At 40.2% G+C, this 24,214-nt stretch overlaps 1 protein-coding gene across 1 annotated transcript in view; it reads left to right on the forward strand.

Moving 5' to 3' along the window:
• LOC121926764 (cytosolic phospholipase A2 epsilon-like) overlaps positions 1 to 24,214 on the forward strand; it is a 51,935-nt gene that overhangs the window by 25,523 nt on the left and 2,198 nt on the right. The window contains exons 8-16 of the mRNA XM_042460027.1: positions 177 to 261; positions 1,216 to 1,351; positions 3,377 to 3,513; positions 6,476 to 6,698; positions 7,914 to 8,025; positions 10,462 to 10,599; positions 15,202 to 15,312; positions 19,280 to 19,330; positions 22,732 to 22,898. Of these exons, the coding sequence (XP_042315961.1) occupies positions 177 to 261; positions 1,216 to 1,351; positions 3,377 to 3,513; positions 6,476 to 6,698; positions 7,914 to 8,025; positions 10,462 to 10,599; positions 15,202 to 15,312; positions 19,280 to 19,330; positions 22,732 to 22,898 (1,160 nt within the window). The remainder of the gene's footprint in view (positions 1 to 176; positions 262 to 1,215; positions 1,352 to 3,376; positions 3,514 to 6,475; positions 6,699 to 7,913; positions 8,026 to 10,461; positions 10,600 to 15,201; positions 15,313 to 19,279; positions 19,331 to 22,731; positions 22,899 to 24,214) is intronic.

A 24,214-nucleotide genomic window follows, 5' to 3' on the forward strand; every position in this document is an offset into this window, starting at 1 on the left:
AATTTATATAAAAGCCTGAATACACAACAAATAACATGGGTAAAATAAAACACAGAAGAACAAACTTGATGGGAGTTATGTAAATAATATAAATGTAATTAATCTGCACACATACCCCACTTGTTATATGAGTAAAAGTCTGGGTAAATCTAAACTGCTAAAATTTGCTTTTCCAGGCAAGCTTTCATTAAAGCTATTGGAAGTTTCCTTTGATATTCCAAAGGCGGTTTTAGAGAAAGGATTTTGTCAAGGCTGTGGCAGGTAGAGAAAGGATTAAATTTCCCCTATCACTACCACCCAGTCTCTAAATTGTCCAGGAGCTGACACTTATCTAACAAAAACATGTAAAGAGCATTACAAATTATTTAAAAAGTGCAGTTTTGTATTAACTGTACACTGAGGAGCTTATCTCATGGTGTTTTAATTCATTTTACCTCTATCAAGATTAAATCTTAATTCGGGCTGCATCCTGATTTTATCAGATGGGGTTTGCCTCTTAATTTGCCACCTGAATACATCCTGGGTCCATCCCCACTTGTTTTTGGAACCATGAGTTTTCTGGCTTGAGAAAATGGCTGGCAAAGTGCTTCTGGAAGTGGGGATGGACCTGGGCTGTATTCAGGCAGCAAATTGGGCATCAAAAACTGTGATATCAAATGCTGCCCAAATTAAGGTTTAAACCAGATAGAGGTAAGTCGAATTAAAATGCCATGGGATAAGCTCCTTATGTGTGGTATAGTGGTTTGAACATTGGACTATGACTCTGGAGAACAGAGTTCAAATCCCCACTCAGCTATGAAAACTCAGTAGGTCACCTTGGGGAAGTGACAATCTCTCAGCTTCAGGGGAAGGAAAAGGCAAAGTTGTTTTGAACAAATCTTGCTGAAAAAAATCCTGTGATAGGTTTCCTTTAGGGTTTTCATAAGTTGGAAATGACTGGAAGGCACACAATAACAAAATATTAAAACAAAACAAAACATTTGCTAATTGTTCATGACATAATTATTTTTCTTCTTAAAATGCATACCACATAGAATCATAGACTTGGAAGAAACCACAGGTACATCTTGTATTAGTATGCACAGTAATAAATGTGTTTTTGCTCTTTTTAAAATAGTACCAGTTAGTTCTGTATTCAACTCTTGAATAAACAATAAAAATGCAGTTATATGCCATTTTCATTTTGTTTTGCTTTCATCCTGAACTATATATAAGGCCAAACTCTCTAGATGTGCGTTTGGGGTATGACTTATGTGTGGATGAAGAAACAGTCATACAGAAACGAAAGAAGATTGCTGCAGTTGCACTGCAGAAAATTCTCTACTTAAAGAGGGATTTGCAGGAACATGAGGTATGTAGAATAACATCAGAAATCCACAAAACAACAATACCTTTATTAGCCAACATGGTATGTGCTTTTTGAAGCTACACTGGCTTCTTCATCAAGCAAAAGTGTTCAAAATCAAACAGGAGAAAGGGGGGATAATGATGTTGGAGTCATAGGCCTATATTTTTTCAAGATGTTGTTGTAGCTGTTCTTGGTTAAGATGTTACAGAGGGATATCCATATAGTCAGAGGCTGCAGAGGCTTCCTCTTCCTTGGCCATGTGGGCTCTGGAGGACAAAGAGTTATAAATTTAAAGTCCATTAGCAACACACACACACACACATTTTGGTTGGCCAATAAAGGTATTGCTGTTTTGTGGATTTTGAATATTATTGTACTTTGCTGTATGGCCAACATAGTTATCCCCAGATACATTTTCTGGAAGAAGTACATTGGGCAGAATTCTGGCAAATATGCAATATGGAAATGAAGGCTGTACTACTGAATACACTCAATTGGTACTACAGGCCTGAGCAGGTAAATAGGAAAAAACAGCTTGATCCTGAATTTTCTGAAAGTGGGTACAAACCAAGCTGTTCACAATGCCCATTCCCAAGGGAGGATGAACACTCATGGGCAGTCCCCACTGCTCTGTTATTTTTTTCCTGCCTCCCCAACATGCATATGCACCATTGCATGAACACAGCACCTGTGACTGCCAATTACACCCTTTGCCCTTGCTTTAGTTGATACCCCCCCCGTTGGACTTTCTGGTTTGTGTATGTTGTAATTGCTGGAAATAGCAATATTTGTCATACTGTCAGTGGCATGGGATGTGTGACAGATCGATGGTGCAGCTGACCATGCATATGCCTGTACAGTGGACCCTTGTTATACACTGGGGTTTGGTTCCAAGATCCCCCGTGGATAACAAAATCCATGAATGCTCAAGCCTCATTAAATATAATGACATAGTAAAATGGTGTCCTTATAAAAAATTGAAAACTAAGGTTTGATATTTGAAATTTGTACTTTTTTTTTGAACACTTTCAAACTGGATGCTTGAATCCGTATATAAAAAATCCGTGTATAAGAAGGGCCGACTGTACGCTCAAATGAACACCCCATATAGTGAGCAATGGCACTGGCAGCTGCATCTAACCAGTTCCAGGGTGCATGCTCCAGACTGCTTTCCTACACTGCCTTGCTTTCCCACATTGCCTCACAGGAGCTGGGCTGTTTATATGCCGGTATGATTATGCATATTTTCCACGCTAAGTTGGAATATCTGAACTTCTTTTTGCCTTGTTTTTTAGCCCCAGAATGTGACTTTGTGTTGATTTTCACCCACTTTCACTTTGTATGTGCTCTAAACAGTGTAGGGAGGAGTATTTAGAGTTCTATTGGCCGGTTACACACCGGCAGTTGGGACGTCCGGAGGACGTCCCATTTTAAAAAAGGGGCATCTCTTCTAGACGCCCCTGAGTCTAGTACGGACTGTGTCCGTACAATATGGCGCCGGCCCTTCTACATGGCCGGCGCCATATTGACGTATCGGACGCTGAGCGTCCGAACGTCGCGCAGCCCTAATGACGTCATGAATGCGCCCCGTTTCGCGACGTCATCAGTGCGCCGCGGAAAGAAGCTCCGAAATGGAGCTTCTTTTTTGCTCTGCGCGGGAGTCGCGCAGTTTGGTTGCTGCAGCTCCTGCGCGGAGCAAATGGCGCCGGCGGGGGGGCCGCTGCAAAGTGGCGGTTTGTATCCTGCCAATGTCTCACCAAACTACAAACCCTAGGATTCCATAGGATACAACCATGACAGCTAACGGAATCATTGTGATGAATTGGGCAATGTGAAAGGTTTTGATCCTTGGGAAAGAAAGATTGTCTGTTACTAAAACTTATCTATGGAAAACACCCAGACTAGGTGGAAGGAAGGGAGAGAGACTGATTGATACCTTCTCATTCTCAGGCAGGGGCAGGGGCAAGGGCAGGGGCAGGCACACTCCAGAGCCTGGAATTTGATTTTATTCTGTTTTACCTTGAACAGGTGCCTGTGGTGGCAGTCATGACAACAGGGGGCGGTGCCAGGGCATTTACAGCACTACATGGTAACCTATTTGGTCTTCAGAAATTGGGTCTCTTAGATTGCATTTCATATATCACTGGATCTTCTGGCTCTACATGGTAAGGAGAGAGTAATGAGAGTTTCTGGAATTACTATTTCAGTACGTAGGCGCTATACAGACCAGCCTATAGTGTGCCCTCGTCACGTGCTAGGGGTTGGCTGAGGGTGCACTGCCCATATGTGCCTCACCCCAGCACATGACAAGGGCATCAAAATGGCGGCACCCTGTACACATGGGCGCCGCCATTTTGACGCGACGGACACTTAGCATCTGCACATTCGAGCTTCATTGTGATGCCGCAAGTGTGCCATTGGCGCACTGTGGCATCACAATCGCGCTGCAAGAAGAACCCGCTTTTTGCAAAACAAGGCACCGACAGACTGCCGTTTTTGGGCGGTCTGTATCCCACCTATATTTACTTTTTGAGGGACTTTTTTTGGTCAGGCAGTTACTAATTTGAACAATGTGTGTACATTTTTATTGTTCTATTCTTTTTCTAAACTGTCTTGGGAATATAATTGTGATAGATGACTATTCTGCTCAGACCCTGCGCTGTTCCAGGTAGTAATTTAACAATTAATAAGATTCATGACCTGCTTGATTTCTATATGACTCAATTATGGCGCTAATTATGTGGTCAGAAGTAAAAAGAAATACAGTGTGTCTTAGCATTAGAAATAAATGTTAATCAAAAGACAGTGGGATAAAAAACATTGTTTTTTGATGCAATAAACATAAAATATGAGGAAAGAATTCTGGTTGGCTTTGTGCAGATACTTATCTCTTATATTTAACCTACTCAAACAGGACAGAGAGGCTTTACCGCTATTCAGAACTTGTGGGAGATATAAATTATTCAAATGTAAATACATTGGATTAGTCACTAGTGTACATTGTATTATGTAAATACATAACATTAGTCACTGGAGTAAATTGAAACTGTCTGATACTCTGGCCTTTGTAATTTTGTTTGTTTTTCATTCCTTTTATGTATTCCTTAGGTACTTTTATGTACTGTTTAAGTTCTTATCCTAGATATATAGAAAATATTTATTGACAAGTTGCTAACTTGTCCAAGGCATCTCAAGCTATGATTGTAGAAAGGGAAATTTAACTGCTCAAAAAGTATGTTCGTTTTTTGTGGCTAATTTGCTGTCTACATTTGTTGGAAGGGATTTTGTTTACATGTTTATTGTGATAATGGAATGTTCTTCCAGTTTTCAACACTGTACTTTCCAAAGCTTGGAATGTTACTTTTTAAAAGGAACTATTGATGCTAATCATTGTTCTGAGTATGACAATCCATTAGGTAATTTTTTGTTACTGTTACTGCAGGCCAGAAGGTAACTTGCTAGATTATTTGTTGCTAACACTTTATCATTACTACTTTGTCATTGAAAAATGCAGGAAAATGCCCTTTGGTCCTCCTATCTTTGATCATTATAATTCTGAATATACTATCCCGCTTCTTCTTCTTCCCAACATGCTCAGGCACATCATAGAAAACCATATAGTTGCCATGCACACTGCATGGGTGAGTTAATAGAAGAAGTCACCCATTCCATTTTCATCCGTTTCCAATTTCCTTTCTCCTTCCAAAACCGTACATTCTTGCCTGAGTTGTACCCAGGCATCTATAGAAATGTCCTTTTCTCCTCTATATTCTTTCTCACCATTCACACTAACTCAGCCAGTACAAATATATGCCCTGTGCTGATGTTTGGAGCAGCCAACCTGGCATGGAAGTCCTCATTCCCATGTATCCACATTGTCTGTGCTTTATCTTTCTGACAGTGACATCAAAAATGTACTGGAAATATGCCTTATGAGAAGACTGATGCTTTGTAAGGTTATATGTAGCATTTAGGAATAAAGATCAATATGTAGCTAGACTTTGAAATATCTATGAAATTTATGATGTACCTCTTCAGAAGCTGACTATTTTACACAGAAGTGTGGAAAGTGCAGGCTGTGGTCTATATGTGGCTCCAAACCCACTTTTGTGGCCCCAAAAGTTCCTGTTACACCTCCCCCACTGTAAAAACTGAGTATGATTTTTTTTGTTCAATTTTTCATTCAAAACCTGCCCAACAGATGTAGAAATAACATTCCCAGAACCTGCTTACCCTAAAATCCCCCCCTTTTTTTGGGGGGGGTAGGAATTAAGCCACAAACAGTGGCCAGAAACACTTTGATGTCATTTTGAGTGCACCTGGATTTTCTGGTAATTAAAATTGGCCCTTGGCTTCAATACAGCTGCCCACCTCTGGTTCTATATAAAAAGTGTGTGTGTGTGTGTGTGTGCGCACGTGCACACACTCACACACACACACACTTATTTTTCTTGTTTATAAACATCCTGAAAACAAAAATGTAACATTATTCTTAAGGGGAACATTAGCATTGATTCAAAGAACATTCAATTTTCTCCAAAGCAATAGGGATGGAGGAAACAGAGCTGTTTCATATGAGTCTCTAGGGTTAGTGATGCATTCAACTGACTTCTTATCTCTCCCCCACCACCCCAAATTCATTCCCTTGTTGTTGTCTCCTCTGGCACAACCCCTGGCAAAGAAAGGTCACATGGGTTGTCATTCACCTCACCTTTTTTCCTCTCCCTACCATTACCAGGGAGAGAGAAAACACAACCAGCAATGACTAAGAAGCAGAAACCTCACTGTGTTACTCTGAAAAGTAGTGAATTACAATCCTAGCTGTTGCAGGCAAAAAAATAAATTAATTAAATAACAGTGTTTCAGATCAGTTACTACTAAATAAAACGAATACCCAAAGCAACTTGTTGCAAGTAAAATATTACTTTCAAGCTCTGATGTTTTTGTTAGGACGCTGAAATTATTTTGACTGAAAAATCCCAGAGGTGTATCAGAATTCTTTGGAAGAAACAATTCAATCAACTTTTTTCATGATCATCTTACCACTCATAATCTAAACTGTTGGCTTTTACACAACACTGATAATATTCAACATGTCTTGGTTTTAAACCTTCCCCCCACCCTTAGGACCCTATCAAATCTCTACCAACATGCTGACTGGTCACAACAAGACCTCACAGGAGCAATTGCAGAGGCTCGCAAGAATATGACCAAAAGCAAGGTGGACCTCTTTTCTCTACACAACTTACAGGAATACAGCAATGCTTTGGAGCAGCGGCAAAAGCAAGGCTACAAAACATGTATTACAGATCTTTGGGGACTACTTATTGACAAAGCATTAGGCAGTGGGGTAAGATATCTCTCTGCTTTCTAAAGTACACAGAAGTCTCTTTCAAATTATGAATATAAATTTCAATCATTTATGTGCCACCTTTATTATACAGTAATGAAAGCAGTTTGTAATTTAAAATAATTGCTTACATGATGCAGAATTTAAAAAAAACTGGAAGGGAAATGGAAAGTAAGCAAATTCAGGTGGTGACTCTGCTACACAGACTTCATAATGATTTAAGACAATCATCAAGTGGAACAGCTGTTAGAATCAGATGACAAATGGGATCTGGTCACACTACACAATTATAGTGCTATGATTCCACTTTAAGTGCCATGGCAACATCCTGGAATCCTGGGATATTTAGTTAAAGACAGCTGTTTAAAATTTTCAGGCAAAATTCTGTAGGATATTGTCATGGCAGACAAGTAGAATCATAGTATAGCTCTATAATTGGCTCCCAGTCCCAGCCAGGCCAGCGGAGCAGGAAGAGCAGTGTATCAAAGAAAACTGACTAAGGCCTGTTACAGGCTTCCAAAATAAAACTGCTTCGGGTCTCTTTGGATGTATGCTGTTTCAATGATGCATGCATCTGAAGAATCCGGAAGCTGTACCAAAGCTGCACTCCAGTGCTTAGGAATGGAGTGTGGCTTTGGAGTGACCTCCGGACTCTTAGGACCCATGCATCATTTAAACAGCATACCTCCAAAGAGACCCGAAGCAGCTTTATTTTGGCAGTCTGTAACAGACCAACATGTGGTTAACCAAGCTTTTCTTCCTAATTTGTTCGTGGCATATAGATACTTTTCTTCTTGGGGTGTCAGAATTCTTCAACAGTGTTTTTATAGGCAGGACAAGTGGAATGGGTGTGTGTGTGGAAAAGAAATACCTAGAAAAATGGCCTACAAAAGTATGTTCTCAGACAGTACAACTAAATTAAAATCTAATTAAAATATGTTGATGGTTCATTGCATTGGATAAACCAAGCAAAGGGGTAAGAGATGTGGACTGGAGAGAATAGGATTTAAATATAGTAGCAATCCTGTATGGAGGCAGAGGAAGTTGAATCCATACGTGGGTCAGATATAGGTGGATCTAGCTGAAATTAAAGTTGGAAGCTCGTTCTTTTCTTTTCACCATCCCTTCCCACATGATTGCACATCTCCATACGATAACATCTCTCTCATTTTTAATAAACTGAATATTGGCTAACCATTTTTTTTTCCCAAACAGAAAAGCAGCACACTTTCAGGGCAGAAGCATGCTTTGAGTCACGGTCAGAACCCTCTGCCAATATACATGGTTCTCAACACCAGAGACAAGTACAGCCTTCCAGAATTTAAAGGTAAAGTTATCCACATTGCATTTGGTTTCAAAATGGAAAGATTTCCTGCCACAAGTTGACATACTGCCTACAATGGGCACTTCATTCACATACATTAATTGTCATAAGATCTTTTATCTAGAATCCTCATGGTGACATAGGGACATGTTCCCTTGTATATCCTTTTCTTGATGTAATGGAAGGCAGTATTCACTACCTCCTTGTGCAATGTCTAACACCCTTCACTTCCTAGGCATCTCCCAAACAGCCAGAATGCTGTGCAATAGCCATTGAATGGCTGGCAGATGAGGGAAGGGAGGTCTGGAGGTGAAGAAATAGCTCAGTTGTAGTGCTGTAATTCAGAGAGGGAAAAACCCTGGTATCATCCTCCTAGAAATGTGGGCAGACAACATCGCCTCTCTTTTGCTCTGGTCATTCCAATTTTCTCAGCTCTAGGCAGGATATAGCCATGGAAATTAGAAAGCTACCTTTCAGGGGAGGGAGGGATATAGAACTGTTATTGTTTTTATGTGCCTTTAAGTCATTTGTGATTTATGGTGACCTCAAAGTGTCCCTGTCACAGGGTTTGCTGGGGTTATGAGTGCATGGTCACTCAGAGGGTTTCCATGACTGAGTGGCAAATCAAAGCCTGGTTTCCAGAGTCATAATTACAATTTTAGATTGTAAGCCTGAGGGCAGGGAACCGTCTAATTAAAGTAATAATTGTAACCTGCTCTGGGAGCCTCTAGGGCTGAAGGGCGGGGTATAAATACCATAAATAAATAAATAAATAAATAAATAAATAATCCAGCTCTCAAACCACTACACCACACTGGCTGTTTACACTGTGTACCCATGGAATGTTTGAATTTTTCAAAAAAACACATGCATCTAATGAAAGTTAACAAATGTACATAATAACATACACATGGGATTGTGAGATGATCCAGTCTATTTTTGTCACTTCTTGCTATAGAAAATCCTACATGGTAAAAAAGTATCTTCCTTCCTGCTATTGATAGTGATTATTTCCAAGTGTATCGGAAATGATGAGATGCATTTCTATCGTATGTGGTCAGTTGTAAGAGAAACAGTAAGTTAAAATTATTTGAGCAAGAAAATGAAAGAGGGAAAACATAATTTCTCTGCTTTGAACCCTTCCCTGCACTGGAGTCATTCTTCTAGCGTGTGATTGAGGGGTTATTCAGACTTTTCTTTTTAGTGTGATTATGCAAATAATCTCACTCATGCATTCTGGTTTTGTTGTTCACACTGTTTTTTTTTTAAATTGGAACTGCATATCTGTGCATCTCTGTGAGTTCTATTGCTCACACATGTCAGCACAGTGAATAAAGATGGAGTTGATGATGTGGATGTATTCAAAACGTGTTCAAGGCATGCAGAGTTTTATCCTAATTTATCCTGGGTCTATTCCCATTGGTTATTCACATAGTTGACAATGCAAATCATTTAGGAAAACATGGGGAGAAAAAACTGAGATAATTTATCCTGTGGTAAGTGAGGGTTTTTTTTTGACAGCCCCTCCCTGAAAGTTACTTAGGTGCAGAAAGTATGAATTCTAATACCCCTTTTGCATCAGTTGCATGGGCTTTCAGTATTTGTAGCTCAGTTTAAACCACTGGTATTAACCTTAATCTGTGTTGGAGGTCCTGCTTGTATTCCTACAAATAATATCAGGAGAGTGAGCACATGGGTTGGGATATTCCCAGTGGTAGCCCTGTTGTTGAAGAATTCTCTTCCAATTAGTATTCATAGTGCTGGCACTGAAGAAGGCCTTTCAAAAGTTTATTTTTACTAATGTATTTGTTTGGGTGAATTGTGCAATCAAAAGTAATATTTTTCAGAGGGCTATTTAGTTGTGTTCATCCTGTACTTAAATATTCTGCCTGTGTTTCTTTGGCCCGTTACAGACGGGCACCCTAGGACGGACTCAGTCCGTGCTAGGGTTAGGAAGGGGCATCTCTTCCAGACGCCCCTAACCCTAGCACGGACTGAGTCCGTACGAAATGGCGGCGGCCGTTCCACACAGCTGCCGCCATCTTGACGTATGTCGCGCCCTGGAAATGACGCCGCGAGTGCGCGCTTTGGCACTTGTGGCGTCTCTTCTGGGGCCCAGGAAGGAGCGCGATTTTTGCACTCCTTCTTTGCAGCGTCCAGGAACTGCACCTTTTGGCTGCTGCGGTTCCCGGACGCTGCAAACGGCAGCGGCGCGAGACTGCCCCTTCTGGGCGGTCTGTAACGCGCCTTTGTTACTTTTTTTTTTTTTGGTACATTGTTGTATGAGGCCTTGGCTTACACAAGGAAGTAAGAAATAATAAATACCTGGAATAAATGCACATTTGCTATGATAAAGAAGCTAGACTCAAAGCTGAACCATTACAAACCCACAAAACTAAGCCTCAAATTGAGTTAACATGTGGTATTTTCCTTTTGAAGAATGGATGGAATTCACTCCTTTTGAGGTTGGATTACTAAAATATGGTGCGTATATTGATTCTGAAGATTTTGGAAGTCAATTCTTTATGGGTCGGATGATGAAGAAGGTTCCAGAATCTGAAATCTGTTTCATGAAAGGTGATTTACATTTCTCTACTTTTAAGAAAGTGAATTATAATGAACACTTTACCAATGATTTGATGATTACAAAATCCTTTAAATTTCTACTTTTAATAAAATAAATAATGACTGCAGCATACCTAAAACAAGTGCATTTACTTCAGAAAACATCACAAAAGCTGTTCTTCCACACATACTGTAGTCCGCCTTTGTTCATGGTTTCATTTTACATGGTTTCAGTTACCTGCATTCAGCCACAGTCTGAAAATAGCCCCCCCCCCCTTATCTGCAGTTTTGCTCTCTGTGTTTCAGTTACTCACAGTCAACTGCAGTCCAAAAATAGTACTGGTATAGGGTTTGGCACTATCTATGGTTTCAGGCATCCACTGGTGTGTGTGTGGGGTCTTGGAAAGTATCTGCTGCAGGTAAGGGAGGACTACTGTACTTCAAACTTATAAGATTTAATCAACTTCCAAATCACTTCCTGTAAAACAACATGAGCAAAGCAAAGATCAAAGAGCCTCCCATGCCCTCTATCCCTTGGAGGAATGTGGGGGCCAAAAAATTGCACTCTCCCCATGTACAATAAGAGAGCAAAGCATATACTAATAGGCTTATATGAAAAATTCCAATACTCATTTAATTCCTCTTGCTTGCTCGCTCTCTTCCACCAGATAGCCTAGAGGAAAACAAGCAAGTTATACCACTGTAGCCTTTTACTGTCAAAATCTGTGTAATTAAACTCTAATTACAACTCACAAAGTGATTACGTGAGACACTTATGCAACATGCATCAGATTAAACTAGGATATGCCTCCTAAATCAGTATGAGAATCATACAGCCCTGCAGATGTTACTGTACAGCATTTCTCATCAGTGATTATGCTAGCTATGGCTTCTGGGAGTTACAGTCCAACAACATCTGAAGAGCCACACAAATTTCATTCCTTTCCTAAATGATTTCATGTTAGACAGAGACATCTCACTCAAGTTTTTCAGTTCATCCACAGATAAATAAATTGAAGAAGCCAATAAAAGACTAATAATTCAAATTACAGTACTAGTTCTAACTAAATTCAGTCAAGAGATTTATCTAAGTGTTGACATGCTAAATTATAATTAATTTTGGTTAATTTGACACTAGCAATTGGAATTAGGCCAAAAATTGCTGGTATGTTGTTTGCATACAAACTATTAAAGTCCTATCACTTCTCGGGCTCCAGAAAATTCCTGTCTTCTCATTTTTGCTTGGGCACGATTCAAGGGTGGCTATTGCATTTTTCCTTTTCCACTATGCTTCTCTTAAGCATTTGTCACATTGCCCAGTTTGTATCACTTGGGTACACTGATGTAGCCATCTATCACAGTAACTCAAAGTGATTGTCCATAGACAGCATGACCACCAACATTTCACAGATGAAAACTGGGACACATGTGGCCAAGTAACATCAGAGTGAGGTCAAGATGACAAAAGTTATTAATAAAAAACCCCTCATAACTAGGGTCCTGTTTGCACCAGTTGTAAATCTGGAACATTATGTTCTGGAACTGGATAGACCACGATGGAGACCACATGCACTGGGCTGCACCCAGGACAGTGACATAGCACTTTTCACGGGCCACCTGGACTTCCTTTGCAGCTGCTTCTATACCTGCTGGAGCTCTATGAATAGGCCACCTGATGTGCCACGACTTCTCCTGAGGATGAGCCACTGGAGGCCCCAGCCATGTGATTGGGGATGTCCCTCTACCCTGCCTTCTTGTTGGTTACATTGGCAAACCCACTCTCATGAAAAGTGGTGGTACTCCAGATGGCCTGTTCATGGAGCTCCTGCAAGTATGGAAGCATCAGTGGTGGCTCCAGGGACCTGATCCAGTTGTTTACATGCCACAAAACCCAAAGCTCACCCTGGGGTTTCAGAGAAATACTGGGCTTTCCCCCAACTTTTCTAATTCTGGGGCAAAGTTGAGTTAATGAGAAAAGTCCACAATATTCCACCAGAGGTTGCTATGTGTCATGCAAAAAGGCAGCACCAGTCTCAGGGTGAGGCAGTGGTTTTTCTCCTAGTGCAGATTACCACAAGGAAAGGTTACAGCAGTTTGCTTTTTCCTTAGTATACTGGGAAGGGCAGTACTCTATCCGCTTATGTCTTCTTCCTCCCTGCACTAAATTAATTGAGTACAAACTACTTTTGCACACTAAACTCAGTGTGTACCAATTGCAAGTAAGCTCAGCACCAAGGAAGGAGGAGAGAGAAATTGGGACACTTCAAAAGCAGCTGAAAAAAAAAACCTTGACAACAGATTATTAATCAGGGCTCCTCCTGCCAAATCAGAATATGAGACATGCACCAGTTCAGGAAACAATCTGCAGCAGGTTTTTAGAATAGTTATGTGAATATGATAGCAATATGGTACAAATATGGTACTGACCCCTTGCATATTGAAAAAAATATTGCTGGTTTACGACATCAAATAGTTTGAGAATTGTTGTATTTGCTTACCCTATACAACACCAACACATCATTTAAGTCAAACTGATTTATGTATCATTTCTTTATAAGCATATTGATTGGTCCAGAATATTCACAGGAGCACTAGAGACACAGATTACTTTTGCAAATACTTTTTAGTAGTCACTGAAATGTCACAAAATACCATGCAAGCTTTTGAGTTCTCCAGATCTCTTTATTAGGCAAGATATTATACAAAGAAAAATGGAGAAGGGAAAAGTGGCTTTTTTTTAACCCTAATGTTTTTAGACAGTATGAAAAGGCAAAAATAAAATAAAATAAAATAAAATAAAAAATAAAAAATAAAAATTAAGCTCTACAAGAAACTAAAACTTTAGAAATTAACTTTTGAATTTTAAAATGCCTGGGATTCTAGCTACTGGAAAGAAGATTTTTTTTATTTATGTTGTTCCTTCATTTAAAAATATAGGTTGAATCTCCCTTATACAAATTTATGAAATCTGAAATATTCCCCAAATCATTTTTTTTCTTTCATGGTTGAGATAGTGATGTCTGTGCTTTCTGATGATTCAGTGTACACAAGCTTTGTTACATGCACAAAAAATAATGTAGATATAGGTCAATACAGGTATTTCATTAAAATAAAAATAAAATTCCAAAACAAACTCCTCTGGTTCCAAGCATTTCTGATAAAGAAGACTCAACCAGTACTACAAAATCTAGTTTTTGGGAAAATATCATCTCTACATTTAGGTAAAATGAACAAGTTCCTTGACAGTAGAGAATTACATTTTTTCTGATGGTGTTTAGTAATATTTTGCAAATGGCAAAGACAGAGTGAGTCTGCCCTCTTCTGGCATTAGCTTACATTACAAACTAAACCGAAGAGTACGCTACTTGAATCAACTCTTTTAGAAAATTTCACAACTCTATATCTCTTTTTTCATGCATACCAGAATGATAGTTCAAGTGTGTATTCACAACACACACCTCAGTGGCGGTTAAACCCTGAACACTCTTTCAAGCGAATCAGAAAAATGTAAATTGTCTGAAGTGAGGTCTCTCAAATGTTGTACAGTGGACCCTTGTTATATGCTGGGGTTTGGTTCCAAGATCTCCCATGTATAACAAAATCCGTGTATGCTCAAGTCCCGTTACATATAATGACATAGCAAAATGGTGTCCCTTATAAAAAATGGAAAATCAAGGTAAATTTATACTTTTTTGTAACATTTTCAAACCGTGTATGCTTAAATCCATGTATAAAAAATCCGTGTATAAGAAGGGCTGACTGTACTTTATGTATAGTTTTCCTGATTTAATTTTTGTTTTGGCTTTTCAGATATGTCTTTCCCCCCAGAAACCTTCTGTCACCTACAGCTTTTATCTCACAGTATTATCTCAATGCAACAGTTTTCATTTCATTTCATTTCATGGCCGTGCATTGTCAAATTAATGGCCTTAGTTCTCTGTTAAAGATCAAGCCACCACAAAATGTTTCACTTGACAATACATATATCACAACATTTTATTGTCGTTGGGAACACACACACACACACAGTACCTCACCTTGTGAAGGTTTTATAGCTATGTTCAGAAACAACTGGGTGCAAAATGACAACATCCTTCCCAATAATTAAAAAGTGATGGTGCCTCAACCCTGTGAAACTTAACTCCATTGCTCATACCAGGGGTAGGCACACCCAGGAACCTGGATAACCATACCACCTGATTTTCAGCTGCTCCAGCTCTGGTAGGCCACAATGCACTGTTGCATTTGCCATTTGGGGTGACTTGAAGTGACATTTTTGTTTAAAATTTGCTTGTTATGGTCAAGGCTTGGTCAAGGTTTGTTTGTTTTTATTTTTGTTCGCAGTTTCACATGGTGACAGCTTTTTTGTGTATCAGAGAATTATAGCTGACTTTTTTTCAATGATGCAAAGGTCTTGGGTGGGGGATCAGTGGCAGTCCACGGGACTCCAGGGTCACAAGTGACTCTTTTCAGGCTTACATTGAATCACATAGTCCATTATCTTAATGCATCTTAATCGGAATAATAAACTGGCCTCTTGCCATACATATTTCACATTTTAACTGCATTTCTTATTTGAATTCTCTCTTACACTCTCTTTCCTTCAATCTCCAGGTGTATGGAGTAATGTATTTTCCTATAACCTGCTGGATTCCTGGCGTGCACTTGACACTTCAGAAGAAAGTTTTTGGCACAGGTATACCCGTGACCGAGTAAAGGATATAGGTTAGTCATTTTATGTTTCACTATAGGTTTTCACTTCATTGGGTCTTTCACTATAAAGTGTATTCTGATGACAAAATCCTTACCTACACCTGCACTAACTAATTTGGTACTAGGCTTTCTACTAATCTATCAAGCTGAACAATGCACAGGAAAATTACTTTTTAAAAAGTTTACAGCTCCCAGAGTCTCCATACAACATGGCCACTGTAGTAGCCATGAAACCGTAGTCCAAAACAGAAGTTTTCCCAGACTCTAATCTGAACAAATTTTGAAATATAATACTGAAATTTTATGTCAGCCAGAAATGACCCATTGTCGCAAATTACTGATACTGATGTGCTTTGAGAACATGTCACTAACAATTGTTGCAATGAAAGGTTTCTGCAATTATTTTATTTCATGGTTAAGTAGAAATAATCCATGAGAAAATAGTGAGACGTACCTTTGTGCCTTACGGAACAGACAAACAAGCAAGAAATGACATGTTATATACATTTAGCACTTGATGGATTTCAGGTTTATGCATAAATTTTGTTAAAATTAATGAATAATCTCAACATGTATTCTTTTGTGCATGTGAACTATTTAAATCAGCACTGGGGAACCTCCAGCCTTGGCACCAAATCTGGCTGTCCAGGGGTACAAATTGTGCTGTTTGGTGTTCCCCGATCACACCTTTATTCAATAGTTTCCCAGCTGTTATATGTCCATCTCTCCTCTAGAAGGCTGAATGTCTCTCCTAAGGCTTAGTTACTGCCAGGAAGAACTTTGATATGATTTCAGCTAAAAGTGCTAAAATATGCTGATGTTTTTCGTCCCACCATTTTAACGTTGGCCCTGCATACTATCACCCTATTTATTTAATCTGTATGCAGAAAATATCATACACAGAGCAGACTTAGATCCAGAGGCAGGAGGAGTTAAAATCAGGGGAAGAAACATTAGCAACATAAGATATGCAGATGGCACAATACTGTTAGCAGAAACCAACAAAAGCCTGCAGCTAATTAGTAGGCTTCTCTTCCATGTGTCAAAAGACCAATTTTACAGCCAGCTTAAATTTGACCAAAGGAGCCCCCCCCAAAGGCATTATTTACCTGAGTGCACAGAAATGTTTTAAATAAATAACTTAATCCTCAAATTACAATCTATTATGTTTCCCACACAACTATGTAAAATATTTACTTCATAATCACCAGGGAGAGGCCCCATTATGTCACAATTACATGCTGAGATTCAGCTATCATCTTACACTCTGATATACAATTTCCTTTTTTTAATGAATACTTTAAACAAAATGCTGAAAATTCTGATGGGCCACGTGGTTGGGCCAGGCTGGGGTCAATTGTAGACCAAGGAACAGAGAATGGAGAGGTTCTTGCTTTGAAGGGATCTAGGGCAAAGTTCCCCAGTTCCCCTGTTCCCAGAAATGTATGGCAGAATTGCAAAACATAGCAGTATAACAGGTCCTGCTATCCCCAGGTTATTCCCCAGCTTTATCTATGAAAAGGATGCAGAGCAAGATATTTCTTCTTTGGCCTGCTTTCAGTACACTTCTCCTCAAGTTCTATCATCTCAACTAATTTTCTGTTAGGTGGTAGGGGTTGCTCTCAAAGATGACTGTCATAGAACTCTAGGCCTCATGGAGAGGTAAGTGTATATTCTTCTTAATCTTTAGCACATGCCACACAAACTCTCCTTCCTGAACTCCAACATTCCCCACTCAACTACAAAAAGCAGATCCTTTGTGGGAGTTATATAACCATACTCTCCAATATTTCATAAATGAAAACTGGGATATATGTGGCCAAGCAACATCAAAGTGGTCAAGATGGCAAAAGTTATTAATGAGGAAAAACAGTATACTAGGAGAGGCTACAAAGTTTGCTTGAGCCTCCCTTCCTCTTCCCCCCACCCCTCAGTTAACTGAATGCAAACTACATTTGGATTTCTAACTCAGATTACGGCAAATGAAGTACATTGAAGAGAAAGGGGGAAAGTGAGAGGACAGGAGAGAAACTAAGACATTTAAAAACAGCTGAAAAAGTGGAATGACAGAGGTTTAATTGGGACTGTCCCTCCCAAATCATGACAGTTGGAAGGTTTGGTATAGCTACTCTTAAAGAGGAAATATAAGGTGATCTCCCAGGCTGTCGGTTCTTCTTTTGTCTTCTTATCTTGCTACTTAAAAAAATAACAACAACAACAACAACAAAAACCCCAAAACACCACCTTTGGAAATTGCCATTACCCCATAATATAGAGATGTAATAACCATATGTCCAAGCAGTGGTATCACTAGAGGGGTGCAGGGGGGTTCAGACCGCACCTCGTGACACCCCAGAAAAGGGGTGACACCTGGTTATACTCTGTGGGGTGAGGAGGGGCAAGTGCACTCCTCACAATATTGCTGTGGCAGTGGCAGCCTTCTCCACATCCCTCTTGACTTCACTGCCATAGTGTAGCTTCACTGCAGAGAATAATGCCCTGGCAGTGAAGGAGAGAGCTGAAGAGAACAATGCCACAATAGCAGCAGCAGAGAAGGGGCAAGTGCACCCTTATGGCTGCCACCCCTAGAAACCCTGTGCCCTGCCTAGGGCCCTGTCCTCAACCCTGATGACAGCATGAATGTGGGAATAGGAGTGATCATTGCTGTTGTTGTTAACTGCCCTCTAGTTAACTGCCCTCTATTAACAACATGGAGACTCTGTTGATGAGATACTGAGGTCAGTGTAAATGTTCAATTTCTACTAATGTAAAGGGTGGCAAATGTGAGACCTGTTGAAATAGGAAGAGGAAAGAACCCCAATCTACCACTCATATCAACAGTACATCTCATCCTAGATTGTGAGGATAATTCAGCCTGCATTTATATACACGGTGCTTTCCAGGAGAGCATATTTCAGTAACATAGCCATGGATGTGAGGACAATCTGGCTGTGACATCTGTCACCCCATTGATTTCCAGAGGTGATTCAGCTGATCTGGTTGGCTAGGTGGGTGTCCATTTCCTCCCTGACCACTCCATGTGCAACCCTCCCAAAGCTGCAATCTCAGTGAAAGGAGTGTACCCTACTTCAGCCAAGGGTATACGATAACTGCATTACCCTGCTGAACCTTCAACAAGCTCAGAGTAACATAGCCAGTATCCTCTTTAGCACAGCTTGTATCTCCTTCAGCTCCCTTCCTTAGGTGATCGCTGTACTGTCTACCGACAGACTAGCTGGGATGTAAGACTATGCTATTGGCTTTAGACAGTAACTATTTGTAGCCTCTTTTGTCACTGAAGCAGAATTCTGGGGTACATGGCCCACGAAACATTGACATTAGGAGTCATTATCAGTAGACCAGACTTGTGCCTCACTGGACCATTCACTGAATGAATGAAAGAGTTCATATATTAAATTAACTGGATTATGTTCAGAAATAACTTTTTCAACTTTCCAAGATTTCAAACAGAATGGAGTATATATTTCTTCAGAAATGTATATATTTCTTTCTCCTTGCACTTGCTAGTCTTTGAATGTGCCTGCCAGATGCTTCTGATGTCCATCATAGTGCATGAAGGGAAGAACTCTGATCACATTGATTTTGCATGTTGTCTGAGTACTTTCAAAGAGCACACAGATGTTTTTATGAGCTTGTGGCATTCAGGAAAAATGTACATTAATGAGCACTTGTAAAGAGCTTCCATGTTTTTACATTTGGGAAAAATACAAATGTGTAATCTAAATTTAATAACCTATTATTATAACATACAATAATGGTTTTTGTTCTCTGGTGGCTGCTTCAATGCATCAGCTTTTTTAATATATATATATTTTACTTGTGAGGAAGGCCTTCACAACCACCAAAACCACAAGAGTTGCATACTCAGCTGGTTATCCCTGCCCCCTAAATTTCCTACGATCCTTCGTGAAATCATAACAAAGCGCATAACAACTTCAGAAGTCTACAATTTCTTAAGGTTCAGCTGAGCAATGGAATCTAGATAATGAGAACTTTTATATATGGAAAGGTAGTATGTGTTGGAATGTTTTTAGCACCATTGTAAGATAATTTTCATAACTGTATTCATGAACTGTGGTTTTAAATGATTCAAAGCTAACTAACTAATTAACAACTAAATAATATACTTAGTCTTATAATTTACTATGGAGGAAATGTTGGTTTGTGGTGAATGTACACTAAAAAACTACCGGTTAGATATAGGCGTTTGTAGTAACTAATGAAATAACTTTCTAGGGCCTGTTCTTGGAGGGGCTTGCTAAATTAATATTGGGATTTGAAATTAGGTATTTTAATAATAGTGGGATATTGAAATCAAAGTCCATTCTTGCTTATATATAGAATTCATTCAATATCTACACTATATTACATAGTCAATGGCCTGTTACAGACAGCCAAAATAAAGCTGCTTCGAGTCACAGTGGAGGTATGGTGTTTCAATGATACATCGTCTAAGAGTCCAGAAGCCCACACAAAGCCACACTCCAGTCCTTGGGCTGGAGTGTGGCTTTGGTGCAACTTCTGGACTCTTAGGATGCATGCATCATTGAAACCCCATACCTCCACTGTGTCTTAAGCAGTTTTATTTTGGCTGTCTGGAACAGGCCAGAGTGACTTGGCTTGACTTGCCAGTTCATTCTGCACTTGTCCTAGTACTGCTCCCAGTAGTAATAGAAGCATCTTCCTATAACTTAGAGCAGGAATAGGTACTGTACAGCCTGTGGATTACATTGCAGAGCAGGTGAGGTGCCAGAAGCTACAGATGAGGAACATTGTCCCTCTCTTCAAAAAAGGCAAAAAGGAAGATCCAGGAAACTATAGATCAATCTGACTGATGCCAATACCAGAAAAAGAATTTGAACAGATTATACAGGAGCCTACATGCAAGAATCTTGATGATGTACAGTGATTAGTAAAAGCCAACATGGGTTTCTCAAGAACAAATCTTGCAAACTTTTTTGACAGCTTCAAAAAGAGGCTGGACAGTTGCCTTCTTTAGTTGGAGTCCTGCTTGAGCATGGGATTGGACTTGATGGTCGCTGAGCCCTTTCCAATTCTATGATTCTAAGATTATTATATATATATATATATATATTATATTATATATATATATATATGGCTGATGTGCTTTTACCCATGAATACTATTTCCACACCTGGAACGCCCCCAAATTAGGAATGGCACTTCTGGTTATTGCATACAGCACAGATACATCCCACGCAGAGTCAGGTGGACAAATGAGTCCCTTCCTGCTTTAGAGTATCTTCAAACTTTGTAGTTAAAGAACTGCAGCAAAGAAGAGTTATTTAAAGAATTAGAATTAGGACAAAATAATATATTTCACTAAAAGACAACACAGTGGTCCCTGGTCAGACATGCAGAAGTGCTTGACAACAACAGGCCAACTGGCAGGCTCCAAGGTGGAGTAGAACAACAGGGAGGGGGGGGAAATGCCCTTTCTAGGTTGGCATAACCTTCTTCCTTGGGAATAGCATCCTAGAGCCTCAAAGAACATCTCAAAGATACAGAGTTGAAGTACTGAAGTGCAGTTTAAACCAAATATAATAATCAGAATTAAACTATTTCATTGAAAGCTTAGTGGGCTCTGGATAGGTGGTAATGATCAAGAGCATCACTAGGGTTGGTGTTAAATCAGTGCAGTAGCAACCTCTGGGCTGCCAATAGTCTGTCAGGAGTAGATCAGGCTGCTGAGAAACAGAGGAGAGCCTCTTTGCTGCTGACAGGGAGGTGGACTAGGAAAACCGAAATGGGCCGTCCATGTCCAGGCTGTTCTTGTCTGCTCATCTTGTTTGCAACTCCTGGAGGGGCCCAGATGTCAGCTCATGATGGGCTGGTTTCCAGGAGCCTGTCATGGCATGTCATCAGCATCCTGGGCAGGACCTTCAGTCTCCTTCAGTCCCAGTCTACTGCCTGAGAGGCACGGAAGTACATACTGGAAGGCAATCCCTTCCCACAAGTGCACCAGGAGACACTCCTTTTGAGTGTCACCCACTGCAGTCTGCACTGCCCACCCCCCCTAGAAATGCCGCTGGTATAGACTGAACAAACAGACAACCAGACAGGTTAAGAGGTGGAACTGGGCAGAGCAGTGGGCAGATAAATAAATCTAACCGCTTGGCACAGTCAAAATGTATTTTTGGAGGCACCATGCTGAATCCCTGAAGTACACTCCTTGAGATTTAGGTGTTTATCGCATATGTTTTGTAGCCCGATCCATACACGGGATGGGATCAGGCCAAAATGGGGGAGAATGGGTTTTATCACTTATAAAATTGCTGCTTGCCACCAGCCTACCACCACCCATCCCTGAGCCATGCTTATTCCGCTGATTTTGCAAGGACAGAAGCTTTCCATCCATGCAAAATTGTCTGGTTAAGTGTGGCTCAGAAACAAGTGGTTTTTGGCTGGTGGCATAGGAGCAATTTTGTGATTGATAAAAGCTGTTTCCCCCCGTTCCAGCCCAATCCTTTCCCGTACACAGATTGGGCTACAAAATGTGTGAGAAAAACCCCTTAGAGTTGACATGCTGCACTGAATAGTATAATAAGGCTACCTAGTTCTTGACTGAAATCATATCACCAATGTAGTTGGTGATCTAGTATGGCCCTAGAAATTTTTATCTCAGGACCTGACACTTCTTCCACACAATATCTTCCATAGTTGCCTATCTGAGCTTTTTGGGGAGGGGTACTGCTATTCTGCAGTCTTTATTCCTGTCTTACAGGTCTTGTCCTCACTGGGACATGTCTAATGCCCTAGAAATTTACCCCTGCTCATTAGCTGCTTACAGTGAAGACAGATAGCAATCCTGGCATCTGCCCCCATCTCAAAGCTGTCTCAAACCATGCTGTGCCTTCTCTGTAGTGCCCAAGACTTCCTGCTTCCCATTTCAGGAACTGCCTCTGTCCTAGTGCTGCTGTTATTACTGCCTCCTGCTTGCTTCTGACCATCAGGCTCAAACAGAGCCTTCAAGATAGTGGAAGGAAGCCTGCTGCTACCACTACCACCCCTAAGCTCTTACAAGTATTACTGAAGGTGAAGCCTATATGTTTGCCCCAGTATGCTTGCCTTCTGTGCTACTATAAGAGATTATTGTATTCTGGGGCTCTACATTGACAAAGTGATAAGCACAGCACTTCTGTAGAAAGGTTATAGCAGTACAATTATATGAATGTGGTGAGGATAACATTAATTATTGTGACTTCAAGGGGCAAAGGGAAGGGTGTTGGCTCCAGGTTCATTCCTTGCTTCAAAATAAACCAGTTTGTTGTAACTGACCCAGAGACTCACATTTTGTTTTAATGGCCTCAAGTCATAGGCCAGAGGGCTGGTACTGCAACAAAATAGTTTCTGAAACTACTGATTGCTGACAGGAATTTTACCTTTCAGACACTGCACTTGACACTTTTCCAAACCAGTTGACAGCAACATCAGAATATCTAACCCTTGTAGATACTGCTGCATTCTTAGACATCAGCTACCCACCACTTTTGAGGCCTGAGAGAAAAGTGGATGTCATCATACATTTAAATTATTCTTCTGGATCACAAACAACAGTGAGATTATCTGCACTTGGATATTATGCTTTTTATTCATTCTTTTATGGGTCTACACTTACAGCTTCACTGATTTTCTCTCCTAAAACAGGGTAAGATAGTTTTCCATATCCAGAGATCATGAAATTCAAATCTTAAAAAATGATTTTTTTTAAAAAAAATGTAAATCTCTCCGCAATCTTGAAGTCTAATTCTGCAAAGTCACTATCAGATGGCATGAGGTGGCCATCTCAAGAAGATTGGGGGAGGGGGAGGTTAAACCGCAAGGTGTTACAGAGGAGAGCTATGTGAGCAGCACATACTTTTCTGTTTTTCTGGGTGAGGCTGCTTTCCCCTTTGGCAAACTTTCCCATTGAACTCAAGTGATGACATTACTACCTGTGGTTTTTAAATTGGGATTTCACTGAGAAAGAAGTGTCTTTGGCTTTTACTCATTATACGACAACCCCTCCAACCTGTAGTTGCCCTGTCTCCAATCCATCCTGGCAGTTGTGCAAGTCTGCAGGCATGAAATGTTGCTCTTGGGGCAATTGTGCAATTGCTAGTTACATGGCGTCAGGGTCCCCTTTCTCCCTGCAGTCCCTCCTCCCCTTTGCTATTCTGAAGTATCCTGATTACCTTTCTTTATTTTTTCTATTTATTTTTTTCTCCTTTTAAAAAAATTTAAACACTTAAATTGTGCCAACACACTAAAAGGGAGGGGGCACAAAAACCCTAAAGGCATGCTAGGCAGGGCATAAAGGAGAGATCAGGAAGAGAGCATGATGAGATCAGCAGCCCCAGTCACGCAATTGAGAGAAGTGCGGTGATGGCTGCCTGGAAAATGGTATGTTCTCATTTTATTATTACTTGCATGACAGCTGTGAGAATGGGGTTTGTGTGGTTGAGTCTTAAGATTCAATTGCCAAACTGGTCAGTCTTTCTAGGTGGAATGTGAGGAGTGCCATCTTCAACTCAATCATCAAAAAATGTTGGATTAGAAATATATATATATATATATATATATATATATATACACACACACACACACACACACGTGGACTCGTGGGAGATGTAGGGATTGCAGGCTACTCATCTGTTATTATGGCCATCCACAAATATTGTGCTATGGCTACTTGCTCCTTGTTTTTCACCCATTTTTCTGTTGCTCTGTTGCATTACCTGCTGTTGGATCATGGCCTCAGTCTTACTTATTTTCCTATTTCTGGGTTTTTTTTTAATTTTTGTTTGGTTCACTTTCTTGTTTTAGACTTTTCTCATAGTGCTAGGACTGAACTGTGCACAACAGTTCTTGGTAGTGGACATTAATATCCTCT

This window comes from Sceloporus undulatus, chromosome 1 (assembly GCF_019175285.1).
Source record: "Sceloporus undulatus isolate JIND9_A2432 ecotype Alabama chromosome 1, SceUnd_v1.1, whole genome shotgun sequence".
NCBI classification, from domain to species: Eukaryota; Metazoa; Chordata; class Lepidosauria; order Squamata; family Phrynosomatidae; genus Sceloporus; species Sceloporus undulatus.